We start from the raw sequence: 14,477 nt of genomic DNA on the forward strand, positions 1-14,477 counted from the left end.
AAAAAATCAAATGTATCTGAATGAACAGAATCCTGATAACACTTAGAGACATGTTAAGGCTGTCATTAGTTTTTGGGTGAGGATTGGGAAAGTGTGAATACCTCTGTTTTACATACACATTTCTCAACAGAAGACAATATTTGGGAAGGAATGCACGTGATAGAAGGCATATTCAACCAAGTGGAATATCTGTGCAATTATCGGCTAAGACATTTTACACTGTAGACCTACACTTCACGCACTGTCTCTTATACACATCTAGATGTGTATAAGAGACAGCTATGACACACAATCACTTGTTTACTGCTCTAATTACGTTGGTAATCCATTTTTAATAGCAGTAAGGCATCATGGGGGGGGGGTCTGTGATATATGGCCAATATACCACGGCTAAGGGTTGTATCCAGGCTCTCCACTTCGTGTCGTGTGTAAGAACAGTCCTTAGCCGTGGTATATTGGCCATATACCGCACCCCTTCGGGCCATATTGCTTAAATATACCACACCCACTCAGGTAAATATACCACACCCACTCAGGCCTTATTAATAAAAGTAACTTAAAGTATAGGCCTACACCCACACCATTTTGTTGTTGGGGTACAGACACACCATTCAAACACAGGAAAGCTTCTTTTTAACATATTTAATTTGTTTTCCATCAACAACAAAAAAAAGGCCATTTCACTCATATTGTAACTAATTATAGGTCATTATTTTAAAGAAATCACACTGGACTGTTACTTTAAGTATTACCCCTCATAAATACAGTAATGATGACTGCAATTATGAAGCTGTAACYTTACTGAGGAAAATATATTGTACAAGATGCAGAGGGGGGGGACAAGCTATGCAAAAATGTCTCACCTGAATGTGCCTGTAGTAACAAGGTGACCATCCATATCACTGGAGTCATGACACCATTGCCACAACACTCAGTGGTCATGTCAATCAAGCTGACTCGTACATCCTCCACCTTGACTCCACTGTGCAGCTGCTCTCATGTCCATCCTCTTCTAGCTGAAAGGACAGATAGGCGACATGGTCTCTTTGCGTGTGGTGTTTGTTCAGTTGGTTCAAAGGATCGGATGATTGAGTTGCAGATGTACTGTTCAACAGTGTTCAGGGGCTGTCGAGGGGTCTGGGGGTTCATCATTTGAGGAGCACTTGTTTTCACACAACTCAAACCAACATTGTGCTGGAATTTTGGAAAGATAAAAAAGGGAAAAAAAACTGACTAATTTGGTAAGCTACATTAGGCTATTGCAACCAGGGTCGTGTCAGAATGTGTTTCTTTTCCTTATAATTTTTTTAAAATATTTTTTTTTTTACAAAAATCTGCTGCTTTGTGATAATGTAAATGGAAACTTGTGTAGCTATGTGGCATAACTAGTTGATATCACTAATTCTCGTTCTGGGTGGCCAACTAGCAGTGGTGGATACTTGAGTAAAAGTAAAGATACCTCAATAGAAGATAACTCAAGTAAAATTCACCCAGTAAAATACTACTTGAGTAAAAGTCTAAATGTATTTGACTTTAAATATACTTCCGTATCAGAAGTAGAAATCTTTTCAAATTGCATATATTAAGCAAACCAGACCGCATAAATGTAGTTTTTATTTTATTTACGGATAGTCAGGGGAACACTCCAACACTCGCACATCATTTACAAACGAAGCATGTGTGTTTAGTGAGTTCGCCAGATCAGAGGCAGGCGGGAGAACCAGAGATGTTCTCTTGATTAAGTGCGTGAATTTGACTATTTTCCTGTCCTGCTAAGCATTCAAAATGTAACATGCACTTTTGGGTGTTAAGGTTAAATGTATGGAGTAAAACGTACATAATTTTCTTTAGGAATGTAGTGAAGTAAAAGTTGTCCAAAATATAAATAGTAAAGCAAATAAGTAGTACTTAAAAAGTATTTTTACACCCCTGCCAACTAGTTACATCAACATTACCAAAACAAGCGTGCAAAACCACGATAACCGCTAGCAAAACAACAGTTAGCTAACGTTCGCTGTCGGTTCCACTAATGCCATGATTCCGTTAGCTTCTCGCTAACAAAGCCTAGGCCAAATTGTATATATCATTTGATAACTACAAGCATAATGCAATAACAATAAAGCATAGCTACCGATATGAGATGTTCACATTTCTGCCTGGTTGGCAACAGAACGTTAAACAAGAGCCAGTCCTCTGCCACAATTGGGGTGCTTTCCGCAACTGCTGCCAGCTTGAAGAAATGCAAAGGTTTTTGCCGCGTTCAAAACAACTGGGAACTCGGAAATATCCGACTTACATGCGTTAAAAAACGAGTTAKGACTGGGAAAATAATTTAACGGTCATCCAACTCGGAATTCCAAATCGGGCAACTCGGGCAATTCTTTCTAGAGATCAGACTTTCCCACCTGAAGATCAACGACGACGTAATTTGACCTCGTATTTTTCCCGAGTTCCCAGTTGTTTTGAACGCGGCATAACAACGCTGCTACTGGAAATGACGACAATGTTGAGCAACCAGCCACAGATCTTTATACGAACGGATTGGCTTTACCTGGGGGACATTGTTTCACACTAAGCAATTCGTTTTTTTAGAGAGCAGTGTACTTTAACACGACATATAAATCTCGACGTATCAAGGAATTTCCCACAGAATAACTTTTGGAAACAATAACCTAAAAGACACACATTCCACACAAAAACCGGATCACGATTTGATTATTGAGCTCTAATTCTTCTTTCATGAAATTGCACGTACATTACAATAAATTAAACTGACACACATCAGTGGTATTCAAAGTCGGGGTGGGTGGAACTGCATTAATGTCGCCAAATAACAAACAAAAAATACAAATTAATTGTACATGCTATAGTATGGGACAATATACAAACGTTTTTGAGAAAGATCATTTCAAAAATCAAATGTATCTGAATGAACAGAATCCTGATAACACTTAGAGACATGTTAAGGCTGTCATTAGTTTTTGGGTGAGGATTGGGAAAGTGTCAATACCTCTGTTTTACATACACATTTCTCAACAGAAGACAATATTTGAGAAGGAATGCACGTGATAGAAGGCATATTCAACCAAGTGGAATATCTGTGCAATTATCAGCTAAGACACTTTACACTGTAGGCCTACACGGCACGCACGCCTCAATGTCCCATATAGCCTGAGAAGTCTTCCTCCTCCTCTGTCTCATTGTGAGACTGCACAGTGCCAGTGTGCGTTACCAGGCAGTCAGAGTATGTCTTTGTACAGCTGACAGCACGTCTATCTGAATATTCGGAGTATTTGTGTGTGCAGTCTGTCTGTGGCGGTGTCAGTACTCGGCCTGTATCTTCCTGTATCTCACCCTGTGATCCCATGCTGTCTAGTCCTAATGTCCTCTGTAAGGAGTCTATGGAAAGTAGAGGCTTCTGCTCCTGTTTGGAACAGCCTAATAAAACATCCGTCTCATTCTCATCCTCCCTCTTTAAAGCCTCCAGAGTCACAGAGAACAGATTGACATTAATAGAGGTCTCCTCCCTCTCTTTCTCCTCCTTCGTCTCTTCCTCCTCCTCTCCACCCAACCCTACAAGTCCCAGAGGTCTGGGTTGATCTCTGTCTTGGCTGGAAATTACCTTCACTAGTTCACCTTTGACCTCGCTCTGACCCTGACCTACAAGCACCACCACAGGAGCTTCCTCTTCCTCCTCAGCAGCTGCCTCAAAACTCAACCCCCCAGAATGCCCTACTGTGTTAAGGGCCACATTGGCCCCTGATGCATCCTGGGACTGTATGGTGCCGGCGCTGCTTTTTGAGGAGAGCTTGGGGGCGCAGTCCATGTAGTAATCATTTCCCCCCTCCTCCTCTTCACCCTCTGATCCCATGCTGTCTAGTCCTAATGTCCTCTGTAAGGAGTCTATGGGAAGTAGAGGCTTCTGCTCCTGTTTGGAACAGCCTAATAAAACATCTGTCTCATTCTCATGCTCCTCCTCCTCCCTCTTTAAAGCCCCCAGAGTCACAGAGAACAGATTGACATTACCAGAGGTCTCACCCCTCATCTCTTTCTCTTCCTCCTCCACCTCCGTCATCTCTTTCTCCTCCTCTCCACCCAACCCTACAAGTCCCAGAGGTCTGGGTTGTTCTCCGTTTAGACTGGAAATGATCTTCGCTAGTTCACCTTTGACTTCTCTCTGACCCTGACCTTCAAGCACCACCACAACCACAGGAGCTTCCTTTTCCTCCTCAGCAGCTGCCTCAAAACTCAACCCCCCAGAAAGCCCTGCTCCGTTAAGAAGGGCAACATTGGCCCCTGATGCATCCTGGGACTGTGTGGTGCTGGAGCTGCTATCAAAGGAGAGCCCCGCGTCGCGGTCCATGTAGACCGCACCGTTTCCCTCCTCCTCCTCTTCATCCTCCTCCTCCTCTTCCTCCTCCTCCTCCTCTTCCTCCCCTGCTCGGTTTGAGTTCTCTCTGTTGTGGTGTGCTTTTGGTGTGAGGGCCTTTCCTTGTTTTTCTGGCTCAGAGGATATAGAGACCAGGTCAGGAACTGTTCTCTCTGGGATGACTAGGTAGCCCTCAACCAGGGCAGTCTGCATGGGGAGAGGGAGAAGAGAGAGGCTGTGTTAGACACAGAGAAAGGCACAGTGATGTCACTGCCTGAAGCTGATTTAACTTTATGTGGACTACAGGGCATGAAAGAGTTGACGTTAATGTTATTTGCCTTTTGCAGGAATTTACTTTTGCTTTGTATTTCTTAAGCTCCACAAATTCACATCCTGGACCAACAGATCAACATTGAAACAATGGCAAAGCCAAACAAATAATATCACAGACAAACAGTGAGAGAGTTGAGAGAGATGGGTTTGACAATGTAAACATATGTTTCCCATGCCACTAAAGCCCTTTACATTGAATTGAAACAAATGAGTGAGAGTGTAGGGTGTGGTTAGCTACAAGATAGAGCCATTTCTCACCAGTGATCTAGGCAGGTGGGTCTTTAACTTGCACAGGAACCCAGTGTAGAACAGGACAAACATGAGAACCATCAGGCCTGCTCCACTCACAATGAGGAGAACCGACACCCCGGCTACAACAGCAGGGACTGGGGGGGGACGGGGGGGGGACAAGTCATGGTTAGACCCCTGTCCAAGGTGCACTGAATGAACAGAATAATCCTGATAACATAAGAGTTCCATGCAATATGTAAAATAGTAACACATTACCTAATATCTGGCATAGTAAAAGTGATGAAGCATAACTATAGACAATATTCACCTCTGTTAGGCTCCACAATACTGGTGTGAGCACACTTCCACTCAGAAAGCTGTGTGTTCTTGTTGGTGGTGATCTTCGTATGCACCCTCACACAGTACTCTGCACCCACCTTCAAGTTCTCCAGCATATAACTTAAATGACGTGTACGGGTCTCTTTGAACTGAAAATGAATATGATTGAGATGAAATGGTCATCATTTGTAAAATAAAAAAATAATTTGAATAGAATTTGACACTACAATGAAGACAGGGAAAGGATAGGCATTGTTGTTTTCACCTGAGTCTCTCCTGCTCTCTTCCAGTCGATCTGAAAGGATACAGTGCTCCCATAGACTTTTTGAATGGTTCTCATCTCAGGCAGTGTGATGTTGATTACCAGGCAATTGCCACATCCATCCAAAGACAATATTGGAGGACCAATAACAGCTGTGGAAGATATAAATGGTACTGTAGCATCATTTCACAGTTAAATACTTTACTTTTTTATTTTTWWWTTTTTTAACAAGAATATATTATAACAGACACATTGACACACAAATACATGCCTAGACTGTGTTATGTGATGTCAACTTGGCTAATGTAAATAATGGCCCTCACACAAACACTTGATTAAAATCCCTAGCAGAAGTATAGTCATCCGCCTATTAGRAAGACAGAATGACCAGCTGACGTACTCTCTGTGAAGGGGGTGAAGGTGATCCCGGCCAAGGGCGACTCTAAGAGGTCGTGGGAAGCCTGAACACACAATCTGTGTTCTTCTTTGGGGTACAGATCCAGCTTCTGATTTGTCATGTTGGTTTGATGTTGTAGCTGTAGGGTCACGTTGTTTTCTCTGTTAGGATAGAATATAGGATAGGATAAAATTACAAAGTAGACCTAGTTAAATTACTTTATTGACAAAATACAGTGAGTTAATTTGGAATCCAAATTATTATAATTTTGAATCAATGTGGTCTTCAGACCTCAACAAGATATATTCTTTCTCAGAGTGGTGTGTGTTGCAACATTACTGGTTTAGTAMTCTTTCCTGTTCCATAATGGCTTAAGAGTATTTATCTACGCATATATTATATTCCAAAAAGATTGGAAATGTGATTTATCCATATTGGGAAACGTATCTGATGATTTATACATATGTACATTGGATGATGCCCACATTGATCATGTCCAGGGTATCTGGATTGACGAAAAGCTATCTTTCAAAAAGCTAATTGATGAGTTAGTTAAGAGGTTTTTAGGAATAGGGAATGTCTTTCGTTAAATAGCAGAAAACAAAATAATTCAGTCTACATTCATTCCGGCTTTAGACTACGGCGATATCTTCTATATCAGGTTTTCCCAAACTGGGGTACACGCAATGCCGTCGGMGGTACGCCAAATAAAAAATGTGATTCACATTTTCTTTTTTTAAATACCAAAAATATTATAATCAAACAGCACATTTAGATTTTCCAACGGGGGCTATACATTTGGGTGAGTTTTTTCCCCCTCCCCTGAGTAGCCTCGTTTCACTGCCAAAAATAAAATAAACCATCCGGCGAAATAACAACACAATGTCAAATACAYGTAGCCTAGTCAAATGATTAACATCCAATCACATTAACCGTTACTCTCTCGCGGGAAACCTTCACTCTTGCGCAGACATTTAGAAATGAAACATGACAATTTGAAAAATAAGCCACGGGAGTTTTTGGAGCAAGAATAAAGATGACTTTGGAGTAGTAAGACCTGTATAAAAGCAACAGATACCATTAATAAGAAGGGMCTAGAAGCATCTTTTAAGGTGAGCTACCGAGTGGCTAGGACAGGCACGCCCCATACTATTGTGGAGGTCTTAATTCTTCCTGCTGCCGCAGATATGGGCTGGGACAATGCTGGGGGAAAAGGCCAAAAAAACTATACAGACAATGCCTTCATCAAACAACACTGTTTCACAACGCATCAGTGACATGGCAGGAGCTGTTTTGAAACAGTTACTGCTTCACATACAAGCCAGTGAATTCTATGCGTTACAGCTGGATGAGTCAACAGACGTGGCYGGCCTGGCACAGCTCCTGGTATATGRCCGTTACGCTTATGGGGGGTCAATTAAGGAAGACATCCTCTTCTGCAAACCACTGGAAACCAGGACAACATGAGATTATATTTTTAAAGTACTGGACAGATTTGTGACATCAAATGGACTTTGGTGGTCAAGATGTGTTGGMYTCTGTACTGATGGAGCAAAAGCCATGACAGGGAGACAGTGGAGTGGTAACGCGCGTGCAAGCAGTTGCTCCCGACGCCACTTGGGTACACTGCAGCATCCACCGAGAGGCTCTTGCTGCCAAGGGAATGCCTGACAGCTTGAAAGACGTTTTTGACACTACAGTGAAAATGGTTAACTTTGTTAAAGCAAGGCCCCTGAATTCTCGTGTATTTTCTGCATTATGCAATGATATGGGCAGCGACCATGTAAAGCTTTTACAACATACAGAAGGGCGCTGGTTATCAAGGGGAAAAGTATTGACACGTTTTTTTTAAATTGAGAGACGAGCTTACAGTTCTATACTGACCATAATTTTCACTTGTCTGACCGCTTGCATGGCGAGTTTCTCACATGACTGGCCTTTCTCACCTGAATGATCTGAATCTAGGATTACAGGGACTCTCCACAACTATATTCAATGTGCSGGASAAAATTGAGGCTGTGATTAAGAAGTTGGAGCTCTTTTCTGTCTGCATTAACAAGGGCAACACACAGGTCTTTCCATCATTGTATGATATTTTTTGTGTGCAAATGAACTCAAGCTTACGGACAATGTCAAATGTGATATAGCGAAGCACCTGAGTGAGCTGGGTGRGCAACATTTCTAGACCTCTTTGAAAAGCGAGTCAGGTAAAGAGCTTTTTTTGTCTTAAAGGTGCAATGTTGTATTTTGAGATATGCTTGAATAAGCTAAGTAGCCAATAGGCAGAGGGCTGCATAATTTGTCTTATTCTCTGTAATAATTGTATGGGAATAATAATGTATTTTATTTTGTGAAGTGGTTTCTTGCATCAAACAACGCAACATTTTCAGTCACCTTCTTGTCTGAAGGACAAGTGGACAAACAGGTTAATGTCAAGCCCTGCATGTTTTTAGAAACGTCTCATGGAATGTAGGTCTACATTGAACACCACACATTGTCTGCTACTGTAGGCTGAATGATAGAACAGCCATTTCCATGTTAAAATGTTATGGGATGCATCTTCTCCATTGTTTCTGATGGTAGGCCACTCTGGTAGGCCTACGTTATGATCAAATAGCCACAGRAGTCTACTTGGTTACTGTTAAAATTAACTTAAAGCGTGTACAACCCGTAAACGCACTGTTCACAGTAAACGCACTCTGGAAGTTGCACAGAATGTTCAAGTTTGCGCTCAACAGACCTGAAATTCACTCAGTGCCGAGAAAAATTAGAGGGAACATTGGTTGCCACTGTATCCCAAACAAGGAACAGTAAATCAATAACTTGCTGCCAGTACCAGGTGTGTTAATTGTCTGTAATGMCTACTGGTTAAATCTTAATAATATCTTAATGTAAATTGTAATTGTTCGTAATGTCTTGTCAGTTCTGTGTTGGACACCAGGAAGATTAGCGGATGTTTTGGCGTCAGCTAATGGGGATCCTAATACAATGTAATTAAAAAAGATTCACAGGCCTTTTTTTTCTCCAGTGGTAAGACCTGCAGAGCAGAGTACTGTCTCTGGAGTTGAGACACTATGAGGGTGCAAACTACAACCACAGAGCTGTAGCTATGTTCAAGTGAAAGCAATACTTGAGAAAACACGTCACACTGCAGTCAAATGTTCCATCCACAAACACACTTGGTAAGATAGGCAAATTGTTCTGAATAGACTAAAATGTTGCAATACACACGCAAAGGTGAAAAATTCAAAAGCTTATTTCTAAGACCAGCGCTCATCTCCACAAAGTGAAAAAACGAAATGCTCTGACAGAAGACATTGCTTTTCACTAAAACACTCATTGGAAAGTTATGATTTAAAAACTGTAATTATAGCATCATCATTATTACTACACCTAACGTCTGACACACGTTACAACCCAGTCATATCAAGTGTCATGGGAATCAGATCCCCATCATTTGTCTAAAGTCCATAAACCTTAACCACAATGCAGTAGTAGAATTATCCAAGATGATAAACACAAGCAAAATCATGATGATGGGTGATACTATAATCTATAATTTAATATGGGGGAAGGGGGGGTGTAGGTGACAACCTGCGAAAGATCTTGTACATGGTCCTGGGTGGTGTGCCTGGCCCAGGGATCCAGCGGAGAACATGGTGGAAGTTGAGAGAATCGATGGTAACATTGACTGGAGCAGGGAGGGTACACAGTGCTAGGATGGCAAAAGGGGATACAGAGAGGGACATTATCATTAAACTCATAAATGAAGATAGCATACAGTATGTCAGTACAATCCACTATACTGCCCACAGACACAGACTGTTTGTGGGTGTATGTGTGAGAGCAACTAGAGACTTCAGTATCTTATCCCAGCTAAGGTACAGTAAATCAATAACTTCTACCTAGCTGCCAGTAACCCCACCATGTTATGTAATCAACGGCCAATGGTTACTTTCTTAAATTTGACTATGACAGTTTATTACAAATCAGTCTGACAGTATTTCAATCTAAAAGACAGTATGGTTTGAAGTGACTGAAATGCATCAGAAAGGTATTGAGAAGTTCAGAAGACCATCAGGCAATAATGTTGTATGATCTTCTGTGTAGAAAATAACACCATCATTGACAATGTTCTTTCCCCCTCAGTCTAATTTAGTGCCTGGTCTTGCCCACGCTATTCTAATGGCTTGTGGGCATAGTAGCTGGAAACAGTGTTCCTGAGTCGTATCTTTCAGTAACGGCATCATAATATTGTTAAGCTTGAAACGTTAAATAGAGAGCCACATTTGTAGGAAGAAAACAGACACCGGTCTGTTAATTACAACCGCATCTAGAATCTACCCCAAKTTTTCTCTTGCGACCTCGTTTTCAAATTGACCCCTAGTTTGGGAAACTCAACACTGCTCAGCAGTAAACAATGCTACGTGGAACCTGTTCTTAAACCCATAATAGCAGTGGACAACTTACCATAAAAACACTGCAACATCAAATAAATAGTTAGAAGGAAACGTTTCATATCTTTTTATTCCTAAAACCTTTTAAACAATTCTCTAGAGGACTGGTCCATTGTTGGTCAATGTTCTGAAAAACAAAAGATATTGAATACAGAAGTGAATATGAAGTTATCCCACTCACACAAAAGAAAAGGTAGAGCAGTACTGTGAGGTTTGTTTGAAGTCTATTGATATAACGACCAGGTTGTATGATCTAATGTTGGGACAGGTGAACAATACTTGACTCAATCTATGCTTACTTTAGGCTACTGTTATGTGTTTATATAAATATGTTGTCTACAACCAGTCTGCAACTCTTGAAATTATTAAACACAACAAACACTTTTAATGAATAATATAAAATATAGAGATTTGTGTAGTCTTCCAAGTCTAGTGTTTCTAATAATGACTTCGCTAGTAAAGGGGTAACGTTACGCTACACTGTTCCTTGATCCGAACTAAATGCTGACATTAATAAATAATTTTACCTGAAGACATACCTTCCTTGATGAATCCCTTTCAAAGAACGTGATATTTCCCCTGTGCGTAAAAGAAGAAGAGAAATTAGACACGTAAACACATAAACAGTCTGGCTGGGCAGTGAATACTAGTAATTTATTCGTTTCTTTCAGTCACGTGTTTTCCAAACGTCACTCGTTTCCGTGAAATCACATTGTAACCCGGTCGAACGCTCCCAAATGGCAATGGGCAAAAATGTGTATAACTAAACCAAGATAGACCACGGCCTGTCGTTTGCAATGGAAACAAATAAGTCATATTGAGATGAGATCCTATTCGTCCGTTCTAGCAGATATCTGCATATTCACGTTAGGGAACGCCTACTCTGTGAAGTGCGCGTGTGCAATAACTAAATTCGCCTTTGCGTTCCTTCTAAACAATGCGATTTTTTATAACTTTGGCAAAGGTTAAAGTCTACAAAACGTAGTCCACTCTGTTTATAACATATTCTAGTTTTGGGAACAGAAAACTGTATTGAGATAAAAATGTTTAATCGATGAGAAAATGTGCAGAATGTCGACCAAAATCCATCTCGTTGCGTTTTCTACCACTGCCGGCCACTGGGCTTCCTCCAACTACCATATTTGGTAGTGAGTATGAACTTCAAGCGGATGCTTTACATTTATACATCTGGTAAAATATCTGTCTCATTGTTCTATCTGTGGAATGGACTTCTTCTATGGTATATTGACGATCGCACAATTTAATGTGCATCCGGCAACCTGCTGTGCAGGATGGAAACAGGATTCCCCAAAATGGAACAAAATACCAACAAAAAATAAACTAAATCAAACAACTGTTAACAAAATAAAACATGATCCATATACAGGCTCACGGGGAACCTGGGAGGGCGGGTCTTCAGAAATAAGATCCTTAAGTCCCAAAAACTTTCTGCCGCAAACACAATAATGAACAGTTTATTTTACTTCTTTGAGACTTGTGCCGCACAGTTTATAACTGTGGAAATGAACGCCACAAAATCCAACTTTTTAACGCACAGGCTATATTTTGGCTGGCAGCAAACATTTACTACAGACTGTGATGCGTCCACTACCACATCTTCACTAGCATCACTTGTTTTCTCAATTCTGTTCATCGCTTCTGCATAGGAGATTCGATTGACCGCACTGATTTTTGTCACCTCAATGTCCTTCACGTTTACAGGGCACTCCAGGAAGTCTGGGTTAGTTTATTTTGTAAATATTTTCTTAACTATATTTTCTGAAAACGGCATTGTTCATTAAGGGCTTGTAAGTAAGAATTTCACGGTACGATCTACACTTCACCAGGGCGTAGTCTAACGTGATCAGAAATCTCAACTAGCAAGCAATGAAGAATTGAGTGCGTGCGCATTCACGCGAATGGAGGATTCTGGCAGGGTGGGGATTTTCGGCACAAGACCGGTCCTTGCCGTTATGCCGGCATAGGAGAGACCAAAACATGTCGCCCCCGCACAAAACTAGAATAGTCTCAGTAAGCAAAATGACGTTAAAAGGACGTCTAAAATACGTATTTACCAGACGAAGATAGGTTCAATTTAGGTTCTGAATGAAAGGTGAAAAGGTATTTTCCATATGTTTAAAAAACATTTTCCAGGATTTTGAAAAGGCATCTTTTCCAGATGTTGAGAAATACATATTTTCTGGATGTTGAAATCAGGTTAATTTTCGGTTCTGAATGAAAGTTGAAAATAAGTAATACATGTACGTCTATGTTTGGGCCAAATCAAGAATGGTCCAGACTGGACAAAAACTGAACCTAACATATGATTGGTTCAGATTTAGTCCGGATCAAAAATATATGTCCGTGGACGTTGAAATCAAGGCCTGTCCGGAACTGCACCAAAAAAAAGACGTCCTCCTGTGCTGAGGTATAGCTTACAATGTTGCCTAAAATTACATTTTTATGAATGCTCATCTATGTGGTAAACTTAGATGTCGGCTTGTGCTTACTGGGGTGTGGCCTACATTGTCATCCCGCAATGGAATTTTATGAATGCCCATCCATGTGGTAGGCCCACCATTTGTAAAACAGGAAGTTGCATTGGCTTTATTAGTTCTGTTTCCTGTGACTAATTAATTTGTCTATTTAAGCTCTGAAATCAGCTACCCAACTTCATCAGGAGTTCTCGAGCCTTTTTGCAAAGTGTTTACACAGCGGGAAATGTAGAAGTATTTTTCTTGTTTCGCTACGATCAGCTTGTCAAACATTGACCGATACAAACTTGAAACCACTGATCATGACAATGGAGTGAAACTCCTGGACAACAGATGTGATTMTCCATTCCATATTGTCCATTTTARMWRSWSRRSTSRTMTTWMMAMYWYWTGTTTTGTTWWCATGACATCACATTTTTTATTTGATTGAGTGGCATTTAGGTTCCGGTATTTGATCTGGAGAAACCTGCATGATGTAAAAAGTGTCTGCCTCATATTTTTTTTACATTTCCAGTCTGTAGGCTATAGAAAAGGCCATACTCTTTCTACCATATCCTATATCTGCTACATGATTTACGTTAGATGAATGAAAACCATTGGTGGAGCACTTAAGAGATGCGTCCCTCCACCCTGGAGAGGCYCGCAGGGAATGGACAAGCAAAATATTTTTGCAGTGGGTACTGCTTATCAAATGCGGAATAAGCACTCACCTAAAAAGCCCATATGCCACTGGTTGTGAGAAATTGTAATTGTTTGTGGGCAGAATGTGAGGTTTTGTGTGTTGTTGTTGGAGGTGCATCTTGGTCAGTTTAGGTCGTTAATCTGCCGCCATATTTGGCCGCCTAATGCCCCATGTACACTATGAGCGGGCCCGACAAGCTCTTTATCAAAAAAAACGACAGGTCCGACAGACTTTCTTTTTCTTCATTCACCCAGTGGCAGCGGATCAGACGCCGGGAACCAACCACAGCAGGAATTTTCTTCAGGTAATGGTATTCAACCTGAACATCCGTCGTCACCCCTGAGATGACTCCTTTGACGGGTGCTCTACAGCGAAGTTCAAAACCCAACACTTCTGTTGTTCGGATTCTTTTCAGGCTCACTGCAATCTTCCTCTGTTCTTCAGAAAAACAATTAATCAATTTGTACTCCACTTTTCCCAGTGCATACCTCAACATTTTCAACACCTCAAACGGGTTTCCCACATATYCATTCCAACAAGAAGCGATTCATTATCATTCATACACATATCCTCCACTCCAATTTTTGCCAATTTCCTTTTTGTTCCAGTTTTCACTACTACCGTTGTCCATTCAGAACATTCGTCTTCATCAACTTTGCTCGACGCGCTGCTTGATTCGAACTCAGGATCCACCTCAGCTATCTTTTTCTTTATCCGGAACCATAGTCCTCCTTCTTCTTCTACGATATAATGGCGGTCCGCAAACCAATGTTAAAGGTACATGCCGCCACCTACTGGGCTGGAGTGTGTGGTCAATCACGGTTTGCAACATTTCTAAATCCTCCTACCTAACTCAGTACTTCTGAGAAAGAAAGAAAAACTCTACTAACTTCTAATAGACCCTCCCCCATC

The 14,477-nt window shown here is 41.0% G+C and overlaps 2 protein-coding genes across 3 annotated transcripts in view; both read right to left on the reverse strand.

Annotated features, from left to right (window-relative positions):
* The window catches only part of LOC112069306 (interferon alpha/beta receptor 2-like), a 15,222-nt gene extending 12,115 nt beyond the window's left edge, over nucleotides 1-3,107 (reverse strand). Inside the window, 2 exon segments of the mRNA XM_070438504.1 lie at nucleotides 864-1,016; nucleotides 2,132-3,107. Of these exon segments, the coding sequence (XP_070294605.1) occupies nucleotides 864-942 (79 nt within the window). The 5' untranslated portion in view covers nucleotides 943-1,016; nucleotides 2,132-3,107.
* On the reverse strand, nucleotides 2,705-14,268 carry LOC112069305 (uncharacterized). Of its 2 annotated transcripts, none has more exons than XM_024136616.2 (9): nucleotides 13,594-14,268; nucleotides 10,928-10,967; nucleotides 10,402-10,515; nucleotides 9,526-9,646; nucleotides 5,935-6,092; nucleotides 5,538-5,686; nucleotides 5,262-5,421; nucleotides 4,961-5,088; nucleotides 2,705-4,576 (listed from the first exon to the last, which is right to left on the reverse strand). In XM_024136616.2, exons 3-9 carry the CDS (start codon nucleotides 10,448-10,450, stop codon nucleotides 3,155-3,157), a joined length of 2,187 nt encoding a protein of 728 aa, XP_023992384.1. In that variant the 5' UTR covers nucleotides 10,451-10,515; nucleotides 10,928-10,967; nucleotides 13,594-14,268; the 3' UTR covers nucleotides 2,705-3,154. The 2 variants fall into 2 exon arrangements, with proteins under 2 accessions (XP_023992384.1, XP_023992385.1); XM_024136617.2 differs by having other exon boundaries at nucleotides 10,916-10,967.
* Between the last annotated feature and the right edge of the window lie 209 nt (nucleotides 14,269-14,477).

Source organism: Salvelinus sp. IW2-2015, unplaced genomic scaffold (assembly GCF_002910315.2).
Source record: "Salvelinus sp. IW2-2015 unplaced genomic scaffold, ASM291031v2 Un_scaffold967, whole genome shotgun sequence".
In the NCBI taxonomy this organism is placed as follows: Eukaryota; Metazoa; Chordata; class Actinopteri; order Salmoniformes; family Salmonidae; genus Salvelinus; species Salvelinus sp. IW2-2015.